The sequence below is a fragment of the Aplidium turbinatum genome, chromosome 17 (genome assembly GCF_918807975.1).
Source record: "Aplidium turbinatum chromosome 17, kaAplTurb1.1, whole genome shotgun sequence".
Lineage (NCBI taxonomy): Eukaryota > Metazoa > Chordata > Ascidiacea > Aplousobranchia > Polyclinidae > Aplidium > Aplidium turbinatum.
This window is the reverse complement of record NC_137488.1, coordinates 3,752,292-3,768,758: the sequence shown is the minus strand read 5'-3', so window position 1 is coordinate 3,768,758 and position 16,467 is coordinate 3,752,292. Positions and strand designations below refer to the sequence as shown.

Below are 16,467 nucleotides of genomic sequence, written 5' to 3'. Positions count from 1 at the left end.
GGTTGATCGTGCCTACAAAAGACACTGAATGCAACTTAAATGCAAAAACTCACTTGAAAAAGGAAAGTAGACTGTTTGCATTTTAGATGACGTACAATATCGGAGAGAAAAATGCTTTTTATGGCAACTGCGCATATAGTTCTATAGGTTGGTTATAAATTATTGATCCCCAATGTGTATGCTAATGCTTTGGTTGACAGCCATGGAATGGAGCAAACAATGATTTCCTTCCATTGACAAGAATGGTATCATTGCAGTCGCATGACTTCCTGCAGTGGTTTGAAATATTGGGTTTCCGTTGCTTAGTTCCATGCATAAAATATTGTGAATGAGAACGGAATGATTGCTTAATTAGTTATTTGATATTAATATTCAACACACCGCATTCTGCGCAATTTACTTCGCATTTCCAAACTATCTACCTTCCTATTTCAATTTTCCTAAGTTGTGTCCACTGCTAGATATTTTCATCATTTTTAAATTTAACACGTTTGATTTTAAAAGTTATACTTTTAAAGGTATTTCTTACGAAAATTAAAAATCACATCCAAATCTAATGGCTTTGCTTCTGATATGACGTTATCTATCCAAACCGGTCATTTAAATGAATAAATATATAAATAAATGTCGGAACCCTATGTGGACGTATATGTGCGATAGGAACGATAATATTTGAAAGAACTTTGTCGCGTTTTTTTAAAGAAAATCTAAATTATGAATCATCCTCGAAACTTGTATGGAAGCAGCTTGTAAGTTTCATAAAGCATTTCTTGCAGTCCAAGTTTTCATGAAAAAAAATCATTTTCAATTTGATTGTTTTGTGTTATAGGTAGTAGTGCCGCTTTAAAATCTAACAAAGACTTCAAGCCTTACAATGATGGTGTCAGTATGCTTCCCAAGAAAACCAGTGAAACACCAACGAGGTACATCACTTTTCCACTTTTTCTTATGTTTGCAGTATGTTCCAGACTCCAGTTAAAGTAGGCCTATTAGACGTATGTGATGATTTTAGTAGTTAGTGACAAATAGTTTGACAAACGATTACTTTAAAAGCTTTTCGTTTAATGCAGTGGTTCTCAACCTTTGTCATGGCGGACCCCTTTTGGTGCCTTGAAGTGGTCGCGGACCCCTAAAAAATTGTCTGAAATTTTGGTATAACGCGTCTTCTAATGGAATCAAATATTTCATAAGTCTCAAAGCGATACACTAAGAACATACAGTCATACACTTAGAATTTGCTGAACTCGCAAAGCACGACGATTGATGACATTGACGAAGTTATGTTATGAGCTATATGTCGGCACACAAGATCAAAATTCAGTAAACCATATGCTGATTTAATGTTTTGCTATAAATTCTATAAAAAATTAATACAATTTTTGCGACCGTTACAAAGAATATTTCATTTATAATCAATATTTTGTTGCAATCACAATCATGGTAAAACTGTGAGCGCTGATAGAATGCTGACTAACGTTTGCATTTCTAAATTAAGCATTGATCTAAAGCATTAAAACCGGCTCGGTGGCTTAGTGGTTAGTGCGCCCGCCTCTGAATCGGTAGGCATGGGTTCGATACCTTGTCGGGTCATACCAAAGACTTTTTAAAAATGGTACTGAATCTAATTTCTGCTTGGCACTGAGTAATGGAGTGGATTCGGGTAATAATGTACTCAGTTGCGCCTCTATACGGCTGCATTGACACTGTCTGCTTTGTAAAGCGCTGAGGAGCAACGCATTCTGCGATGGATACAGCGCTATATAAAAACTAACATTATTATTATTATCTACAATACGCTGTCTCGAAAGAATTAAGTTGAACATGGCCATATTAAAAGATTTAAGTCATTTAAATGATTTGTTTAGTCAGGAAACCAAATCAACTTTTGTGCGATGTCCTTTAAAATTTCAAACGGCGCACCAGTGATTGCGACGTCCAGTTTTAGTTTTGACCCGATCGTCAACTTCCAACCACCAAGCATTAATTGACCCAATCGTCAATTAATGCTTGGTGGTTGGAAGTTTTAAAAGGCAAGAAAGCCAATCTTCAAGTCTGATGTCACGAAATGTTTCGTTATGATGTTCTTGTGCTCTGGCTGGGCATCGAACTCACTCTCTCAGCACTTTGATCACGCAATTAATGTCATTAGACCCGCATGAATGAGTTAACTAAAACCAAATTATAGAGATAGCGTTGCTTGGAAAGCTACAATTTCAAAATTTCTTCCTAAGTATTACAGATTGGAAAGCATTTGTAAGCGGTTATTTCTTCATGGTAATTTCCAGTTGCAGTTTTTTATCTCTACCCCCCTGATCAATGCTCAGCTGAAATAGACTTCTGCACATAGGCTATTTTCCGTTTTCATTTTTTGTAACTTTTGCACGTCCATCACTGTTTTGATACGATGCTGCATTATGTAAACAAATATTTATAATATCGTTTACTTTATTTAAAATATTTATAAACTTGTTCGTTCCTTTCAAAGTGCGTGTCGCTGGATGGACATTGGACAATAGCCTACCAAAGTAGGGCGGAAATTTCCAAGTTTTGGAAAATCGAATCGAGAATCGATCTCTGCACAGGAAGCCAAGCAGAACCACCTCGGTTTTTCAATTAAACTGCTGAGAAATGCGGCGAAAGAGTCAAGTCACACGGCTTTGTTGAGATTTGAAATGTTAATTTGGCCTATGATCTTTATTTTCACCTTGTTGCAGCAAGAAATCACCTCTCGTTGTGAGTCTATCTTCTTTGATGGCGGACAAGCGACAAAGTATTGATGATGACGTGTCCGATGATGCTATCGCGCGATATGATGATGATGGTCGATCCAAGTCACATGACGGTGATGATGACAACTTCTTGGATGAAACTCTAAGGTAATGAGTTTCTTCATGTTTGATTCTCTAGAGATGTTTAGAGGGGGCCAGAAATACTTCTCCCTTCTCTGACTCAGACCCGTGAGGGTGCCGCCCCCCCCCCTCCCGTAATCGACATTTATGGATCTCAATGAAAAAGTAGATGCCGTGAATGCTTCAAAACTGAGCAATCACTGTATAATGGATGGTGTATGCTGTCGTGTCAAGTCTTTTCAATTGTCAAAATAGGTTTTTGTGTGTGTACTGTGAATCTGTGATGTCTTACTATTTCCCATTTATTGTTTACAGAAAAACATCGTTCCATTCTGCAACTTCCTCCGAAGTTCTACCACCAGATGAGCTCCAGTTAACCCTTTCTTTCACTTCCATTGCTCTTCTATCCATCCTTGTTTATTTCTATTATATTTTTCCAATCCCTCCATTTGTTCAAACTGTGGTAACAAGTGAGTAGATACAAGCTGCTTGAATGATGATAGACAAACCGCACCAGCAAATCATTCATTTTTACATTGATTCAACGTCTGACATCATTCATTGACAGACTGCAGACATCATCAGAAGCCAGATAAGAGCATTGATCACTCTAAATCAGGGGTCACCAACTGGCGGCCCGCCACGCCGTTATGTGCGGCCCGCGGAAGGTATCAGCATACAAGCATAACCAAAAATAATTTTCTTGAGGACTTAAAGAGCATAAAGCCAAAAAATACTTTCCGGGAAGCATATTTTCGCTTTGCATACGATTCCACCGACCGACCAATCAGATTGTAGTTCTAGGTGGGGGTCGCTTAAAATTATTCCAATGCGATGTCCAACCACACTGTCCTAGTGGTTGATTAAAACGTCTGTTCGAATTTCGAAATTGTCTGTGAGCATAGGGTTGCTTATTTTAAGTTTGTAAATTTCGTGTAAACACTAGTGTGCGTTTCACCGTTATTGTGTTTCACGGGCAGTGTTCCCTTTATGCAAGTTTTTGTTGGCAAAATAGGTCGGTGTGCCAACTCAATTTATATATAAATTATAAATTTAAAGACTTTTTCTGGTTGTAATACGAAAATATTTAGCTTTAGCTGCAAAATATTGTTAATCAACAATTCTTGCCATGCTGATAAGCACCGCAAGTGACAGTTGTCTAATAATCAAAGAAAGAAGGTTTTAGAGACTGTCACAAAAAGGATAAAAAACCAATTCTTTGCTTTTTTAGAAGGAACACTGTTCATGAGTTACGATAGAAACGTTTTTTCAGTGATTTCCACAAGCGTTTGTTTCATGGAGCCTGGTTTCTTTCTCCCTGTTATTGGTGACTATTTTTCACTGATATGTTTGCAGGTCACAATATTGTTGCCTGGATTGTGATGTGTCAAACATTTCCTTATTTACTGAAACTGTTATTTGCAAGATATCTTTAGTGAACCGAAGTGACGACACCACTCTTGCTTGGCGATGAATATTCTGATGAAACCGCTCGCCTGGCTATTAGTGCGCAAAACAAGTGGCCTCGTTTATTAGGCATTGTTGAAGAAGTCAAAAGTGTTGTTAAAGGAGTTTGGCCTGGCAGTAGCGCTGTTCGACTAATTTTGTTGCTGCGGTATTCTGAGATAAATATTAACAACATGTAACGCTGGATACTGGGTACAAAATGCGTTCTTTTCCAGCATAAGAGTCAACCTACCTAAAATTTTGTTAGTGCGGCCCGCCACAGCTCTCCTTAGTGCTAAAGTGGCCCGCATACAAAAAAGGTTGGTGACCCCTGCTCTAAATCATATGATGTAACAATAGGTGGAGAGAACTGTACTGATTTAATAGGCTATGATTGCCATTCATTATATTGTTTACGTCAGATACATCATAGTCATCCCATAAATGAGATATATTGTTACCCTGTATTTTGTTACAAAGCGGTTGTTTCTGTATAGGTTTCATTACTGGCTGTGTGCTGACTACCGCTTATCTTTGTCTTGTCGCTCCCCGATCCCGTCGCCTAGCACCATTCCTGCCCGCCCCTGTTGTCAACAAAGTGTCACCCCATACGTCAAAGCAACTGTACGACCCTGAGCTACCAATAAAGGTAATCAGGTTTATATTTGCTGCAAGAGCAGGTTCTCCCTGGTATTTCTTATCCAATGTTTAACATGTTGATGAGCATCATCATCAACCAATTTTGATTCTACAGGCCCCAAATTAATCGGTAAAAACGAGGAGGGAGGAAAAGATTGAAGAGTTGATGGATGTGTTGGAAATGAGGAAGACTGTTGAACAACTTGCCAGTGCAAATGGCGTAAGGTGTTATGGGTATGTACTAAAAAGGGAGGAAGGAAGTTTTCTTCAAAAGGCATTGACTTTGAAGGTAGATGGGAAGAGGAAGCGGGGACGTCTAAAAAGAACATGGCAAGAACAGGTGAAGAATGAGGCAGACAAAGTCGGACTGAAGGAAGAAGATGCGATGGACAGAAGAGTAGGAGTGAAGGCAATCGCTGCAAAGAAAGAATTGGCCACCCCCACTAGTGGGGACGAAACCAAATTTGGATGATGATAATGATCAGTGGAGGACAACACATTAAAGAATCAAGAATGACCATTTCAAAAATTGCCTGAGCCTGCTCCCACAAACCCACCTTCTCCCTCCCGGACAACAAAGTCCCCAGGACAGAAATCATGGTCGTCAACATGGTGGGCAGGTATCAGGTCGATATCAGGTTGTTTTTAGCGTGAACCATTCTGTCGCCAGAAATTATAATCTCGCAAATAATTTGTTGTATAAGGAAGTTTTCTTCGCAAGACATTGACTTTGAATGTAGATGGGAAGAGGAAGTGGGGACGTCTAAAAGAACATGGCAAGAACAGGTGAAGAATGAGGCAGACAAAGTCGGACTGAAGGAAGAAGATGCGATGGACAGAACGAGAGTGAAGGCAATCGCTGCAAGGAAAGAATCGGCCACCCCCAATAGTGGGGACGAAATCAAATTTGGATGATGATGATGAATTAATCCTTATGTTGAGGGTGTGGCTTGTCTGTCGAGAGCGAAGTCTTCCTCTCGACACCTCGCGGTCTGTTGGATTGGAAGAGTCCATGTTTAGGGCTAAAAGGTCACGCTTGACAAGTTTTTATGAAAGTTTTGTTCTATCTTGATCCCGCTGTGCTGCAGCGTTGACTCATCTGACTTGAGAGATCAAGCTAGTGCTGCGTTCAACATGCCCAAGCTATTTTATTCGTAATTTCCAACAACGTCTTTTGATGTTTCTCGGCGCCGATTGTAGCTAGTGTCACAAGAGTTAGTAAAATTGTTATAAGAATATGAAAAATCCTTCTGTTTGTGTTGACTAGAAAACGTCTGATTTAGACTTAACACAAAACTATTATCATGCTTCATATGTACAAGGCAAGTTTTGCAAAGAACTTAAACATTCTATACTTTATTTAACACAATGAGCTAACGTAAAGTAACGTTTCTTTTACTTACAGGGCTGGATGAATGAGCTCTACGCGTACGAATACGACCCCGACACCTACCACATCAGCAACACACAATCAGCTTACATCACACTGGATGGTGCCACCATGAGGCTGCAGACTCCACTCAAGTGGGTGAACATGAGAGGAGTGGGAGTGTTGTTCTCAACACTTAAGGGGTTTTTCAAATAAATGCTCTTTCAAAACCAGCGGCCAGCCTCACGGTGGCAAGCCTACTGTTACTCAGGGTCATCCTCGGATGCTAAACAACAATTGTTCATTTATGTATATTGATTGAACGTCTGCAAACAACGAATCAATGTAAAGAGAAAGGATTTTACTGGCTTGAAATGACTTTGTATCCACGAATGTTTGTGAGCAAGCAACTTGTAAGTTCTTTATCATCTTCATAGGTGTGCTTTTGATTTTCTGACTGGTTACTTCGACTTTGTAAACCACCTACCTACAGCCAGCAAATCCATTTATTTTGCATTGATTTTACCTCTACAGACGTTGAATCAATGTAAAAAATAAATAGATTTGTTGCTTCCCCTGTCAAACTTTGATGTCCTGCGCAGGAGCATCCCGCGAAGAAGCGTCTACAACGAAGGGAATATCCCCGTCACCAAGGTGATTCAGCAACGTTTGTTCGACATTACTTTTGCCAAGGTATGTGGCCATTTGGATTGCAAGTCAATCTTTGTGTCTGATTTTGTTGACAATTGTTGCAAACGGAATCAATGGTTGCCATTAAGCTTCATAAAAACAGTAACTAATTACTTCAAAACTTTGTTGGATATTTAAAATTTTAAATACGTTGCTGCTAGAACTGATGACGAATTAAAGCAACAAATTCTCTTATCATCACGTGTTTTAGTTCAGATAGTTGTAACAATCGTCAGCTGACAAAGCAATCATGTAATTTCATTGTGTGAATGAATCCCGTGCAACACTGAAAATACACAAGAAGTGATCATTGCATTTCCTTATTGAGTTCCCACCAATAACGTCATGCGCAGCGTTTCAAACACAGCTTCTTTGTTGTAGTTTGCATTCCCACTCTTCCTTTTCCGTGTGATGTGAGACTGTTGTTTGACAAAACTAGAAAGTAGTTTTCTATTGCTAAATGTTCCTGTTTAAGCGTCCATGACATTTGTGCCCAACAAGCGAGTTTTGCTTTCAAGCAATGTCACGTTTTGTAATTTCAAACTTTATGTTTTGCCTCCGAAAAGACTATGAAAATTCATTTTTTATGGCTCATTTCTTCATAGTAGTCCATATTGTTAGACAGCCAGCTGTGTATTTTCTTGCAACCTTCTGTCACTCACCAGTCAGCAAATCAGTCGTTTTTACATTGATTTAACGTCTGCAGACGTCGAATCAGTAAAAAAAATGACGGATTTTGCTGTCTGGGAACTGTAAACAATAAACATGGAAGTGTGCTCACACCTCTTGCTAGGTAACAACAGTTTGTCTATCTTCGTCTCTTTATAGTATGTTAACGTTGAAGTAACGTGATAGGGACAGGTTTTGTTTGCTAGGTTGGTAGATAAGAGGTAGCTTACCTTTTAGAAAAGTTGATTTAATGAAGCTATTTCATTTGTTTTGAGAATCATCCGCTGAAGACTGGAGGGTAGTTACTCACACTCTTGAACTGGTTTCTAGAAATGTAACGCTTGCTTTGTTGATTTATATTCATAAAGAATTTATTGTTAGAGGATTGAACCTCAGTGTCTTTTCATTGTAAAATACACTTGCTGGTGATTGGCGATCACACTTGATTGTCTCACAAGCGATGTCGTCTGATGTGACCTGTAGTAACCTCGGTTGTAATGTATTGTGCAACTACATGCACTATTTTGGCTAGGTTTATTTGAAACCGCCTGGTTTGGTGAAGAAGCGGGTGTGGAGCAAGAAGTATCCAATCTGCGTTCAAATCCCGTCTGAGAAACCAAGCGAACCTGCGCAACAAACTAAAAGTAAGTCCAGAGAACTATATTTTTTAATTTTCTTGTTTTTTTTCTTAAAATATAAAGCTGCTACGGAGTGAGCTGATTGATGCAAAATTCGCACATTAGAACCTTGTTGATAATCTGTCAACGTTTTTACTTTCAACGTCTGCAGACGTTGAATTAATGTAGAAATGACATATTTTGCTGTGTGGGTGGGAGCGTATCTGCTGCCCTTACTGAATAGGAATGATGATGCACATTGAACGATCCCGAACTACGCTGCAACAAAAATTAAACAGGAAATGCTGCGTTGAATAGCTTTCCATTACAAGGAGGGGAGTGCACAACTACGCATTATAATTTTGTGCCCCATATATAACATTTCGTTTTTATTATCAAATAATATCTTGCGTTCTTCTGGTGACTGTAAACTAGGCTACCACAAGATGTTGAGAATGTCAACCAGTCTTATTTCCGACGATTCGTTAGTCAGACTATTTGCGTTGAAAATTACTCCACTGTCTAGTATTTAAGAATGTGTTAACAGGAGCACAGTATTTGATGATGTTTATCATCGTGACAGGTGATGATCGTGAAGGACTGGTGACGGCTGATGATGATGTCTCTTCATCAAAGGATGTGAAGTATCTGCATCTCTTTGGTCGAACAGACCGACAAAAAGAAGAATGGTTCTACAGGTACTTCGTTAAAAGTGATGGTACTATTTTAACTACCACAAGGTATGGCTCCCTTTGTAGTTGGAGTACATCAAGGGTCTTTAAACGGTGCCAACTCACTTTGACCAGGATATTTCTGCTCCTCAAATTACGTTTGTTTCTATAGAGTAAATTGCCCTTGTTTTTCAATACTCTTGCACCCACAGCATAGAACACAGGGTGTGGAATTATAACACTATACCATGTACCCAGGTTTGCACTGAAACAATTAGCAGGTGGATTTCTTGCACTTTTGCTTGAAGACGATCAAGTTGTGGTACATATTTAATCTTCATTGCGTCTGGCCAGCACCGTAGCTTTAATTTCACTGCCTGGCTATGTATATGATTTTATGTGCATTAGCGTATTTGTGTTTACATTGAGATTTAAGCTGCTTATTTCAGATTGAATTTGACTTCATTGTTTTGGAAGCTTTATGTCCTAATTGCTTCTCGCCCAGCTGAAACATTTTGGTTGTTTTCATGTTACATATATATATTTTTATTTTTTTTGACGTCATGCAAACCATGGTCAGCTTTGAAAATGTCGATTTATTTCATCTCTCAGAACACTAATCTTAATTGCTTTTCTTAACGGGAAGCATCTGTCCTGGTCTTATTAATTAGAAATAGCCCGCAAACATTTTTCTTTAATTTGACCGGTTTTCCTTAACGCAATCATGTACGATTATCCAACACTCCAATGTACTGAAACAACAGCTAAACTGAGCGAGGGTTTCAATCATACTGAGCATTTGTGTTATTTTTAGGGCGAAAGCCCTTAATGGCCCGCTCTGTCAAGCCATACTACCAAGGTGGATCCTAAATGATGTTTTTTGTTTTTGTGACGCAATTCCTTTAAATGACGTTGTGAGATGATAATTCACTTTCATTTCTTTTATAGAATCCAACGTTCTATCAACGTGGCATTTTCAAAACACAGGAAGGCTGTGAAATTGGCGGAAAGAAAGAATTCCTTCACTTTGGTAAGTTACTTGGCTAGAACATTTAACCAAATTTGCAAAAATTTTTATACCTAAAAAGAAAGAATTTTGTCGGCTTGGTTAAATTTGTTACGCTGGCCATGCTTGCGTTGATATTACGCTTGATGACGTTGAAAGCACAAGTCTTTCTTTTCCGATCGAGACCATCTTGTTTGAAAAGTTTCACTTCCTCTTCTGCTTTGTGTTCAAGCGAGTTGGCATGTGGCCTTCCGATGACCACCGAACAGCCGCCTGAAACAGTGCGGCGATTCAAATTCATGGTCTGGCAACACAACTCGGCAAGCAACCTCATAGTGGCTGCATTTCCTTTTAAGATTGCTGATGGCAATAAATTGTTTCTTCATTTATTGCGAACGATGATATGGTAGCTGTGAGAATTCAATGCTTTTTGCTTATTTTCCAAGGAGGTCTGATCGTGTAGGGTTGCGCTCAAAGCAGAGCAGAAGCACATAACCACTATCTATTTAAACCCCTGTTTTTCAAACCCCCTTTGATTTTTTTTCTCTTAAAACTAGTCAACAACTAGCAAAAGTATTTTATTTGAAAAGACCATGTTAAATGAAAATACGTTACGAAGTTTTTTGAATGGTTGTGGTTTAATGGAATGTTTGCAGATCTTTTAATAGTCCCCTAAACTTGTAATAAACTTTTTTTTAATTAACAAGCAAGTCAATTCTTCGATCAGCCAAAACCAATGCATGCCACTGGCTGGTGGCCGCCTGCTCCTTACATTCTACATCCTGTTAGTCATTGAATCCGGTTGCAGAAGTGCTGTAACTTAACGATAGCATCCTCTGGACATGATGCACTAGCATTTCCATTATAAAGCTTTGGTAGAGAGTTTGCTTTGTTGAACCATAGAGAAATAAAACATAGTAACTTTAGCGGGTTTAGCATACTTTATTTCACACAAAATATAACATAATTAAAGTAAAATAAACTCAAACGTTTTCGACACGTACATGTGTCCTCATCAGGAATTAAATCTGCAATACATAAAATGAAAAATCGTAAGATAAATTTGACTGTGCACTGTAACTGTAACGACACTCTGGACTGAAAGCACAAACTGAACAAATGATACGAGAATGATTGCGAGTAAATTATGCGGTGGGAAACAGATCACGTGAGGTGTAGACTACAGGCATTGGACAAAACAATTAGAACACACATAAAAGGAACGATGAGCCACAGGCGAATAACTGCCGGTTAAGAGATGGATTGTTACGTTTAATTCTTAAGGCTTCCATGATCTTAGTCTGAAAATCAGATCTGCCTCGAGAGATGATTTTAAATTGGTCGATCGAGACATTGTCAGTGCACGTTTCACAAGAGGCGATGTGCTCTTTAATTGCACTTTTAGTTGTTAGGTTTGGGTTTAAGTGCTCCCCGGCCCTTGTCAACAAATGTCTGGTTGACATACCAATGTATGTCTGGTTTGCGTCACGCAAACAACTAAATTTATACACAACATTTGAAGAAAGAGCAAAGGGGGTAGGCGACTTCTCCATTTCCATTATGATAGTGATTCTAGCGTGGCGTTCCAAGCATTTAATCTTTAAAGCCTTAATTACAAAGAGTATGATTAAAGATAAGGATTTCTAAAAAGAACTTGAGTTCAGATTTAAAAAAAAAAATGTCAAAGTTTAACTCAGCCCCAGTGTTTCCATACTTGTTGGAATGGATTCGAGGTGGCTGACTCTTTATTAGTACGCGGTGTGGTTACCTTGTGCGCCTAACAAATTGTTTTGTCCCAGCCTCCCACATTGAACCTCGCAGATGATTGGGGAGTGATTGAGGATCATTATGAGGAAGGTAACGGCTTGTTCTCGCATTGTGCAATAATTTACATCTGTTGTGTGTATGTCGTTGTTGCCCATGTCGTCATGAAAGTTGTTTTTTAACTTTGATGTATGAACGAGAAGTTTACTCAGCGAAGTATTTGAAACAGTTTGAGCTGCGGTACAATGAGATTGGACAAACTAAGTCTATAAATGCGTAGCTTGTCAAATTGCAAGACCAAATCGACCACAATAGACCCTGTGACCTTTGTGATTGAGACTGGGTTGGTTTACCCCTTTGTAAACTTTACCTCAATGTCAAATCAACGTAACAATAAATTTGTAATTTTGCAGAAACTTTTGTGGCATCGAGCGCGTTTGACGTGACCAAGATGGACTCTGAACCTATCCGGTCCTTCCAGGACTACTACGTCCACGTGTCCCGGTTAATTCCGGATGCCAGGACCAGTATAGGATCAGGTTGGTCGATGATCAGAGGTGGACAGCTTTTGAATCAAGTCGTTATTTATGACCCACTTATCAAACCTGGCAGGTCACTGCTTGAGATAAGTTGTAGCAAATGAAGTTTGTAGCGCTTTTCTCTTTGCCCAGATTGGCCTTCAAAACACGACAAGAACACTCAGAACACAGCGAGGGCTAAAAACTTTCTGTGATATCTCATGCTTTTTCAATCTCAACCAAATTTATTGACAAAGAAATTGACATTTTTACCGATTTTCATCAAACTGTTGTTACTAGCTTTTCCAATCCTTCAGGTGATATGTTGTATAGGCTAACGTACAGGATTCAACGCACAATGTTTCCAAACATTTAGTTTATTTACATAATTTGACGGTATTGGCTAAGGTTGTTTTTAACAATATCCTTTATTTTAACTCTCCAATTCCAAAGCATACGCTTGGTCTTGTCATGCGCAAACAAGTTTACCTCCAAAAGTGAAAATGCACTGATTTCACATGCAACGTGAACTTGCGTGATTTTTTTCACGTTAAACGAAGCTCCAGACTATGTGACAATCATAGTTTTTGTATTTGGCGGTGGACCGGTATCTTGAAGTATTTTCTATTAACAAGCGTACCAGCAGCGCACCAGCATCAACAGTTGGGTCTGGCTGTCTTGAAGTTTTCTTTTGTTGTAGCTCGTGAAGCTTATAATGTTAATTCCAAGTTTTTGTTTGTTTCAGGTTCACAACGGACCACTTCACCAAACGATCCACAGGTGCGTCTTATATAATTGATCACTTACATTGCACTGAACTTGTTCACAGCTTCTGGAAACTAACGAGGCAGTTTGGGATAAATTTGCGCGTAATACGCAACATCCTGCATGGCAACTCACGACATAACTCGACATGATTTTTTTTTCATATTCTGGGTGTTATTTCCTGATTGTAGAAATACATTTCTCACATGAGTTGGTTAATGCTTGTTTGAACAGGTCTCACTGGCTTTTGCTCAATTAGCATCAAAGTTTGATAAACCAGTCTTAAGTGACTTTGGTCGGTTTCTTTTGTCGGACGTTAATACATTGTATGTTTTCTGAATATTAATTTTATTTTTGTTAAATATAACTATTCAACCTATCTCAGGGAGAGGCATACCTCAACCCCTGTGTGTTTACGAAATTTTCTTGGAAGCGGTAATAACCTGTCGTGTGTCTTCGAACAGCACAACAACAAAACTGTCTGTGAGCACAACACAGAAGTGGCTTGGCTCAATGTAGTACTGGGTCGCGTCATGTTCGATTTCCTTCGTCAGCCGTCCTGGGCTAAATGGCTCTCTGTAAAGATACAGAAGAAATTGGATAAGATAAAGGTGAGATGCTCTGTGATTGTCCTACACTATTGCGTCGAAACCATCTGTTACAAAACAGCTCAAAATTGATTTCGATCTGCTAATTCATTTTCAGTTATGTTTTATCAAATAAGATCTAAATGTTCAACTGCAGATAATCTCGAAGATCGAAACGGCTTTCATAGCGATAAGGTTGCACTGATTCGTAGCGTTGCAAAGCATTCATTGCTTTGGCTGGCGCCGGGCTTGACCTATTTTTCCCTGCAATTTACTTTCAGTTGCCATATTTCATGGATGAGTTGAAACTGACCGAAATGAACCTCGGAAGTTCAACGCCATTGATTCATCAGATATCTTTGCCAACACTTGATTCGCAGGTACGAGTCAATTGAGCAAAGGTTTTTGGTTCCTTAAAACTTGAACCTATTTGAATAAATTGCAATAAGCTATATACCGAAATCAATTCTCATGGCAATGAAAAATGTTGATATAATTTTTGTGCTAATCCGACATGATACGATGATCAATGATCATGGATGGCAAACCAACAGTAACATCTTTCATGTCAGTTGTTTTTATTTCTGCCCATCGCAGCAAAAAACAACATAGCAGAGGCCTAGAAAAAGGTAAAAGCGACAAAACGTGAAAGTTATAACGTGCTTGATACTAAAATAGGATGAGAAGTTTAAAGTTTGGCACGGTTGCAACATCCTTATATCGTCATTTGCATTTTAGCTTAGTTTCGTTACTGTTTAACAAAGTGATCTTTCTACCAAGTCTACAAAAATTATAAATTTTTGAATGTTTTTTGAGACGGCCAATGATCACAGAAGCTTGACAACAGAGTATCTGATAGTGACTAACACGCCAAACAAGTTCACGAAAAAGTAGAAACCATATTTATCAATGACGTGGCATGTGCATGTACTTCACCAACAAATTCACATCATCTCTCACTGGACCAGGGTATATGGTTGAACATGGAGGTGACCTACAGTGGTTCGATGCAGATGACGCTCAAGACGAAGATGGTGCTCACGAAGTTGGGAAAGAATGAGGTCGTATTGGTGGAGAGGGAAAGGTAGGGTCGGAAGTGCACTGACATTTGGAGGAATGCATTTACTAAATTTTCAAAAAATTGAGGCTAAATACGCTCAGTTTGAAGTTTAATTGTTGAATTCTCTGAGTTACAAATTGGGCTCACTCGACTCAAATTTTCTCAATTTTCAATCAATAGTTTGTGTTTTTAGGTCGTTAGCATCTACATTGTGAAGTTTGTGTTTCGGTTATTTTTCTAATTACCGGTACTCTTCATGTTTACGCGTCTCCAATATCGCTTGTAAGTCTAACACAGCATAACTCTACTGTTTTCAAATTGATTACTTACCAAGTCAATTCACAACAGAGCAATATGGTTTCTGCCATTAAGGTTTGTGCACTTTTATCTAGAGATGTACCGATATATCGGTATCGGTGATATCGGCCATTTTTTTAGTATCGGTATCGGCAAAATTTGGCCGATACTGTGGCCGATACTAAACATGTATAAAAAAGGCGTTTGCTGCGGATTTTCTGCAGAAGCAAAGATATAGATTTTTAAAGTAGTAACTAACGTCACATTAAAGTAGAAAAATAACAACCTGAGGTTCAAATTTTTGATACCTCACACTCCCATGACTTCAGGCATTGTTTGCTTACAGTGATTCTTTCACTCAAACAAAACGTTTTGTTTCAGTGTCCTTTCCTGCTGTCGGCACGGGGCTGGGCGCTCACTGGTGCGGCGGGCTGTTGCGATTCGCTGGTCATAACGGTGTAGCTTCCACGCTAGCCATTTAGACCATCCGATCAACTATATGTTTCTCGGCAGCCGTTTTGTAGCAAGAATTGACATCGACAAGAATTGAAATGGCTAGTGTGGAAGCTACACCGTCGTGGTTGGCGGGTCGCGGCAGCTCGCTGAGCTGGTGAGTGCTCAGCCTTGTGCTGGTGGCCGGGGGGATGCTCCTTTCTTCGCAATGAGGTTGTCATCTTGGGCGCAACGGGCCCATTTTGATTGGTTTGGTGAGGATTCGTGGTCCCATTGCTTTCTTTTTGGGCCTACTTATTCTGCCATGACATTGTTTGGGCTTGGTGAGTTAGGGTGGAAGTTGAATCGCCGACTGGTGGAGCCGGCTTGCTGGGGGCAGCTGAGTTGCATGAGTTTTTTGAGCGTTTGGCGGGGTGGGAGGCTGGGAGCGATGCAGAATTGTGCGTTTTTGCTACCTGGGTAGTCTTGGCCTGGCAAAAGCTTTTCAACCAAACAACAAGCGCCCTTAGGTTGCCCATTACTTGTCGAATAGTTTTTGTACCACTACACAAATCACTTGGTTTACATTTTACATCTTATTATCAATTATGATAGCCTATTTGGAGAGTTTGCGCAAACACTTTTTTTTCAGAAACCCCAATTATGATGTAGGCTAATGTTTCTTCCCTTATATCCCAATCCTCAATTATGGTGGCCTTTCATTACTAAAACCTACTATTGTGACACAACAATGCGGTTGAGATTGGATTCTTGAATCTTTAATAAATTATGCCAATTGAAAGCTTTTTTTAATAGTTTTATGCAAGTAAGGTAAATCTTAGCATTTGATATAATATCTTGCAAATACAAAAATTGCTTCTTTTTGTAACACCAAAGTATCGGCCAAAATATTGGTATCAGTATCGGTATCGGCCTAAAAAAGTGATATCGGTATCGGGATCGGTATCGGCCAAAATATTGGTATCGGTACATCTCTACTTTTATCCATTTTTTGTGTGATCCAAATGTGGATGTTCTCTGGCGAGAATGACGGTTCCAGATATACAAAACTCGTTCAAGTTGATATG

At 39.2% G+C, this 16,467-nt stretch overlaps 1 protein-coding gene across 1 annotated transcript in view; it reads left to right on the top strand.

The window, feature by feature from the left end:
• The window catches only part of LOC145786699 (testis-expressed protein 2-like), a 28,648-nt gene that overhangs the window by 5,779 nt on the left and 6,402 nt on the right, over positions 1 to 16,467 (top strand). Inside the window, exons 7-21 of the mRNA XM_082598417.1 lie at positions 830 to 923; positions 2,715 to 2,876; positions 3,165 to 3,319; positions 4,793 to 4,944; positions 6,340 to 6,458; positions 6,906 to 6,996; positions 8,195 to 8,306; positions 8,863 to 8,977; positions 9,899 to 9,980; positions 11,756 to 11,813; positions 12,134 to 12,259; positions 12,984 to 13,018; positions 13,468 to 13,614; positions 13,872 to 13,970; positions 14,559 to 14,674. Coding sequence (XP_082454543.1) covers positions 830 to 923; positions 2,715 to 2,876; positions 3,165 to 3,319; positions 4,793 to 4,944; positions 6,340 to 6,458; positions 6,906 to 6,996; positions 8,195 to 8,306; positions 8,863 to 8,977; positions 9,899 to 9,980; positions 11,756 to 11,813; positions 12,134 to 12,259; positions 12,984 to 13,018; positions 13,468 to 13,614; positions 13,872 to 13,970; positions 14,559 to 14,674 — 1,663 coding nt within the window. The remainder of the gene's footprint in view (positions 1 to 829; positions 924 to 2,714; positions 2,877 to 3,164; positions 3,320 to 4,792; positions 4,945 to 6,339; positions 6,459 to 6,905; positions 6,997 to 8,194; positions 8,307 to 8,862; positions 8,978 to 9,898; positions 9,981 to 11,755; positions 11,814 to 12,133; positions 12,260 to 12,983; positions 13,019 to 13,467; positions 13,615 to 13,871; positions 13,971 to 14,558; positions 14,675 to 16,467) is intronic.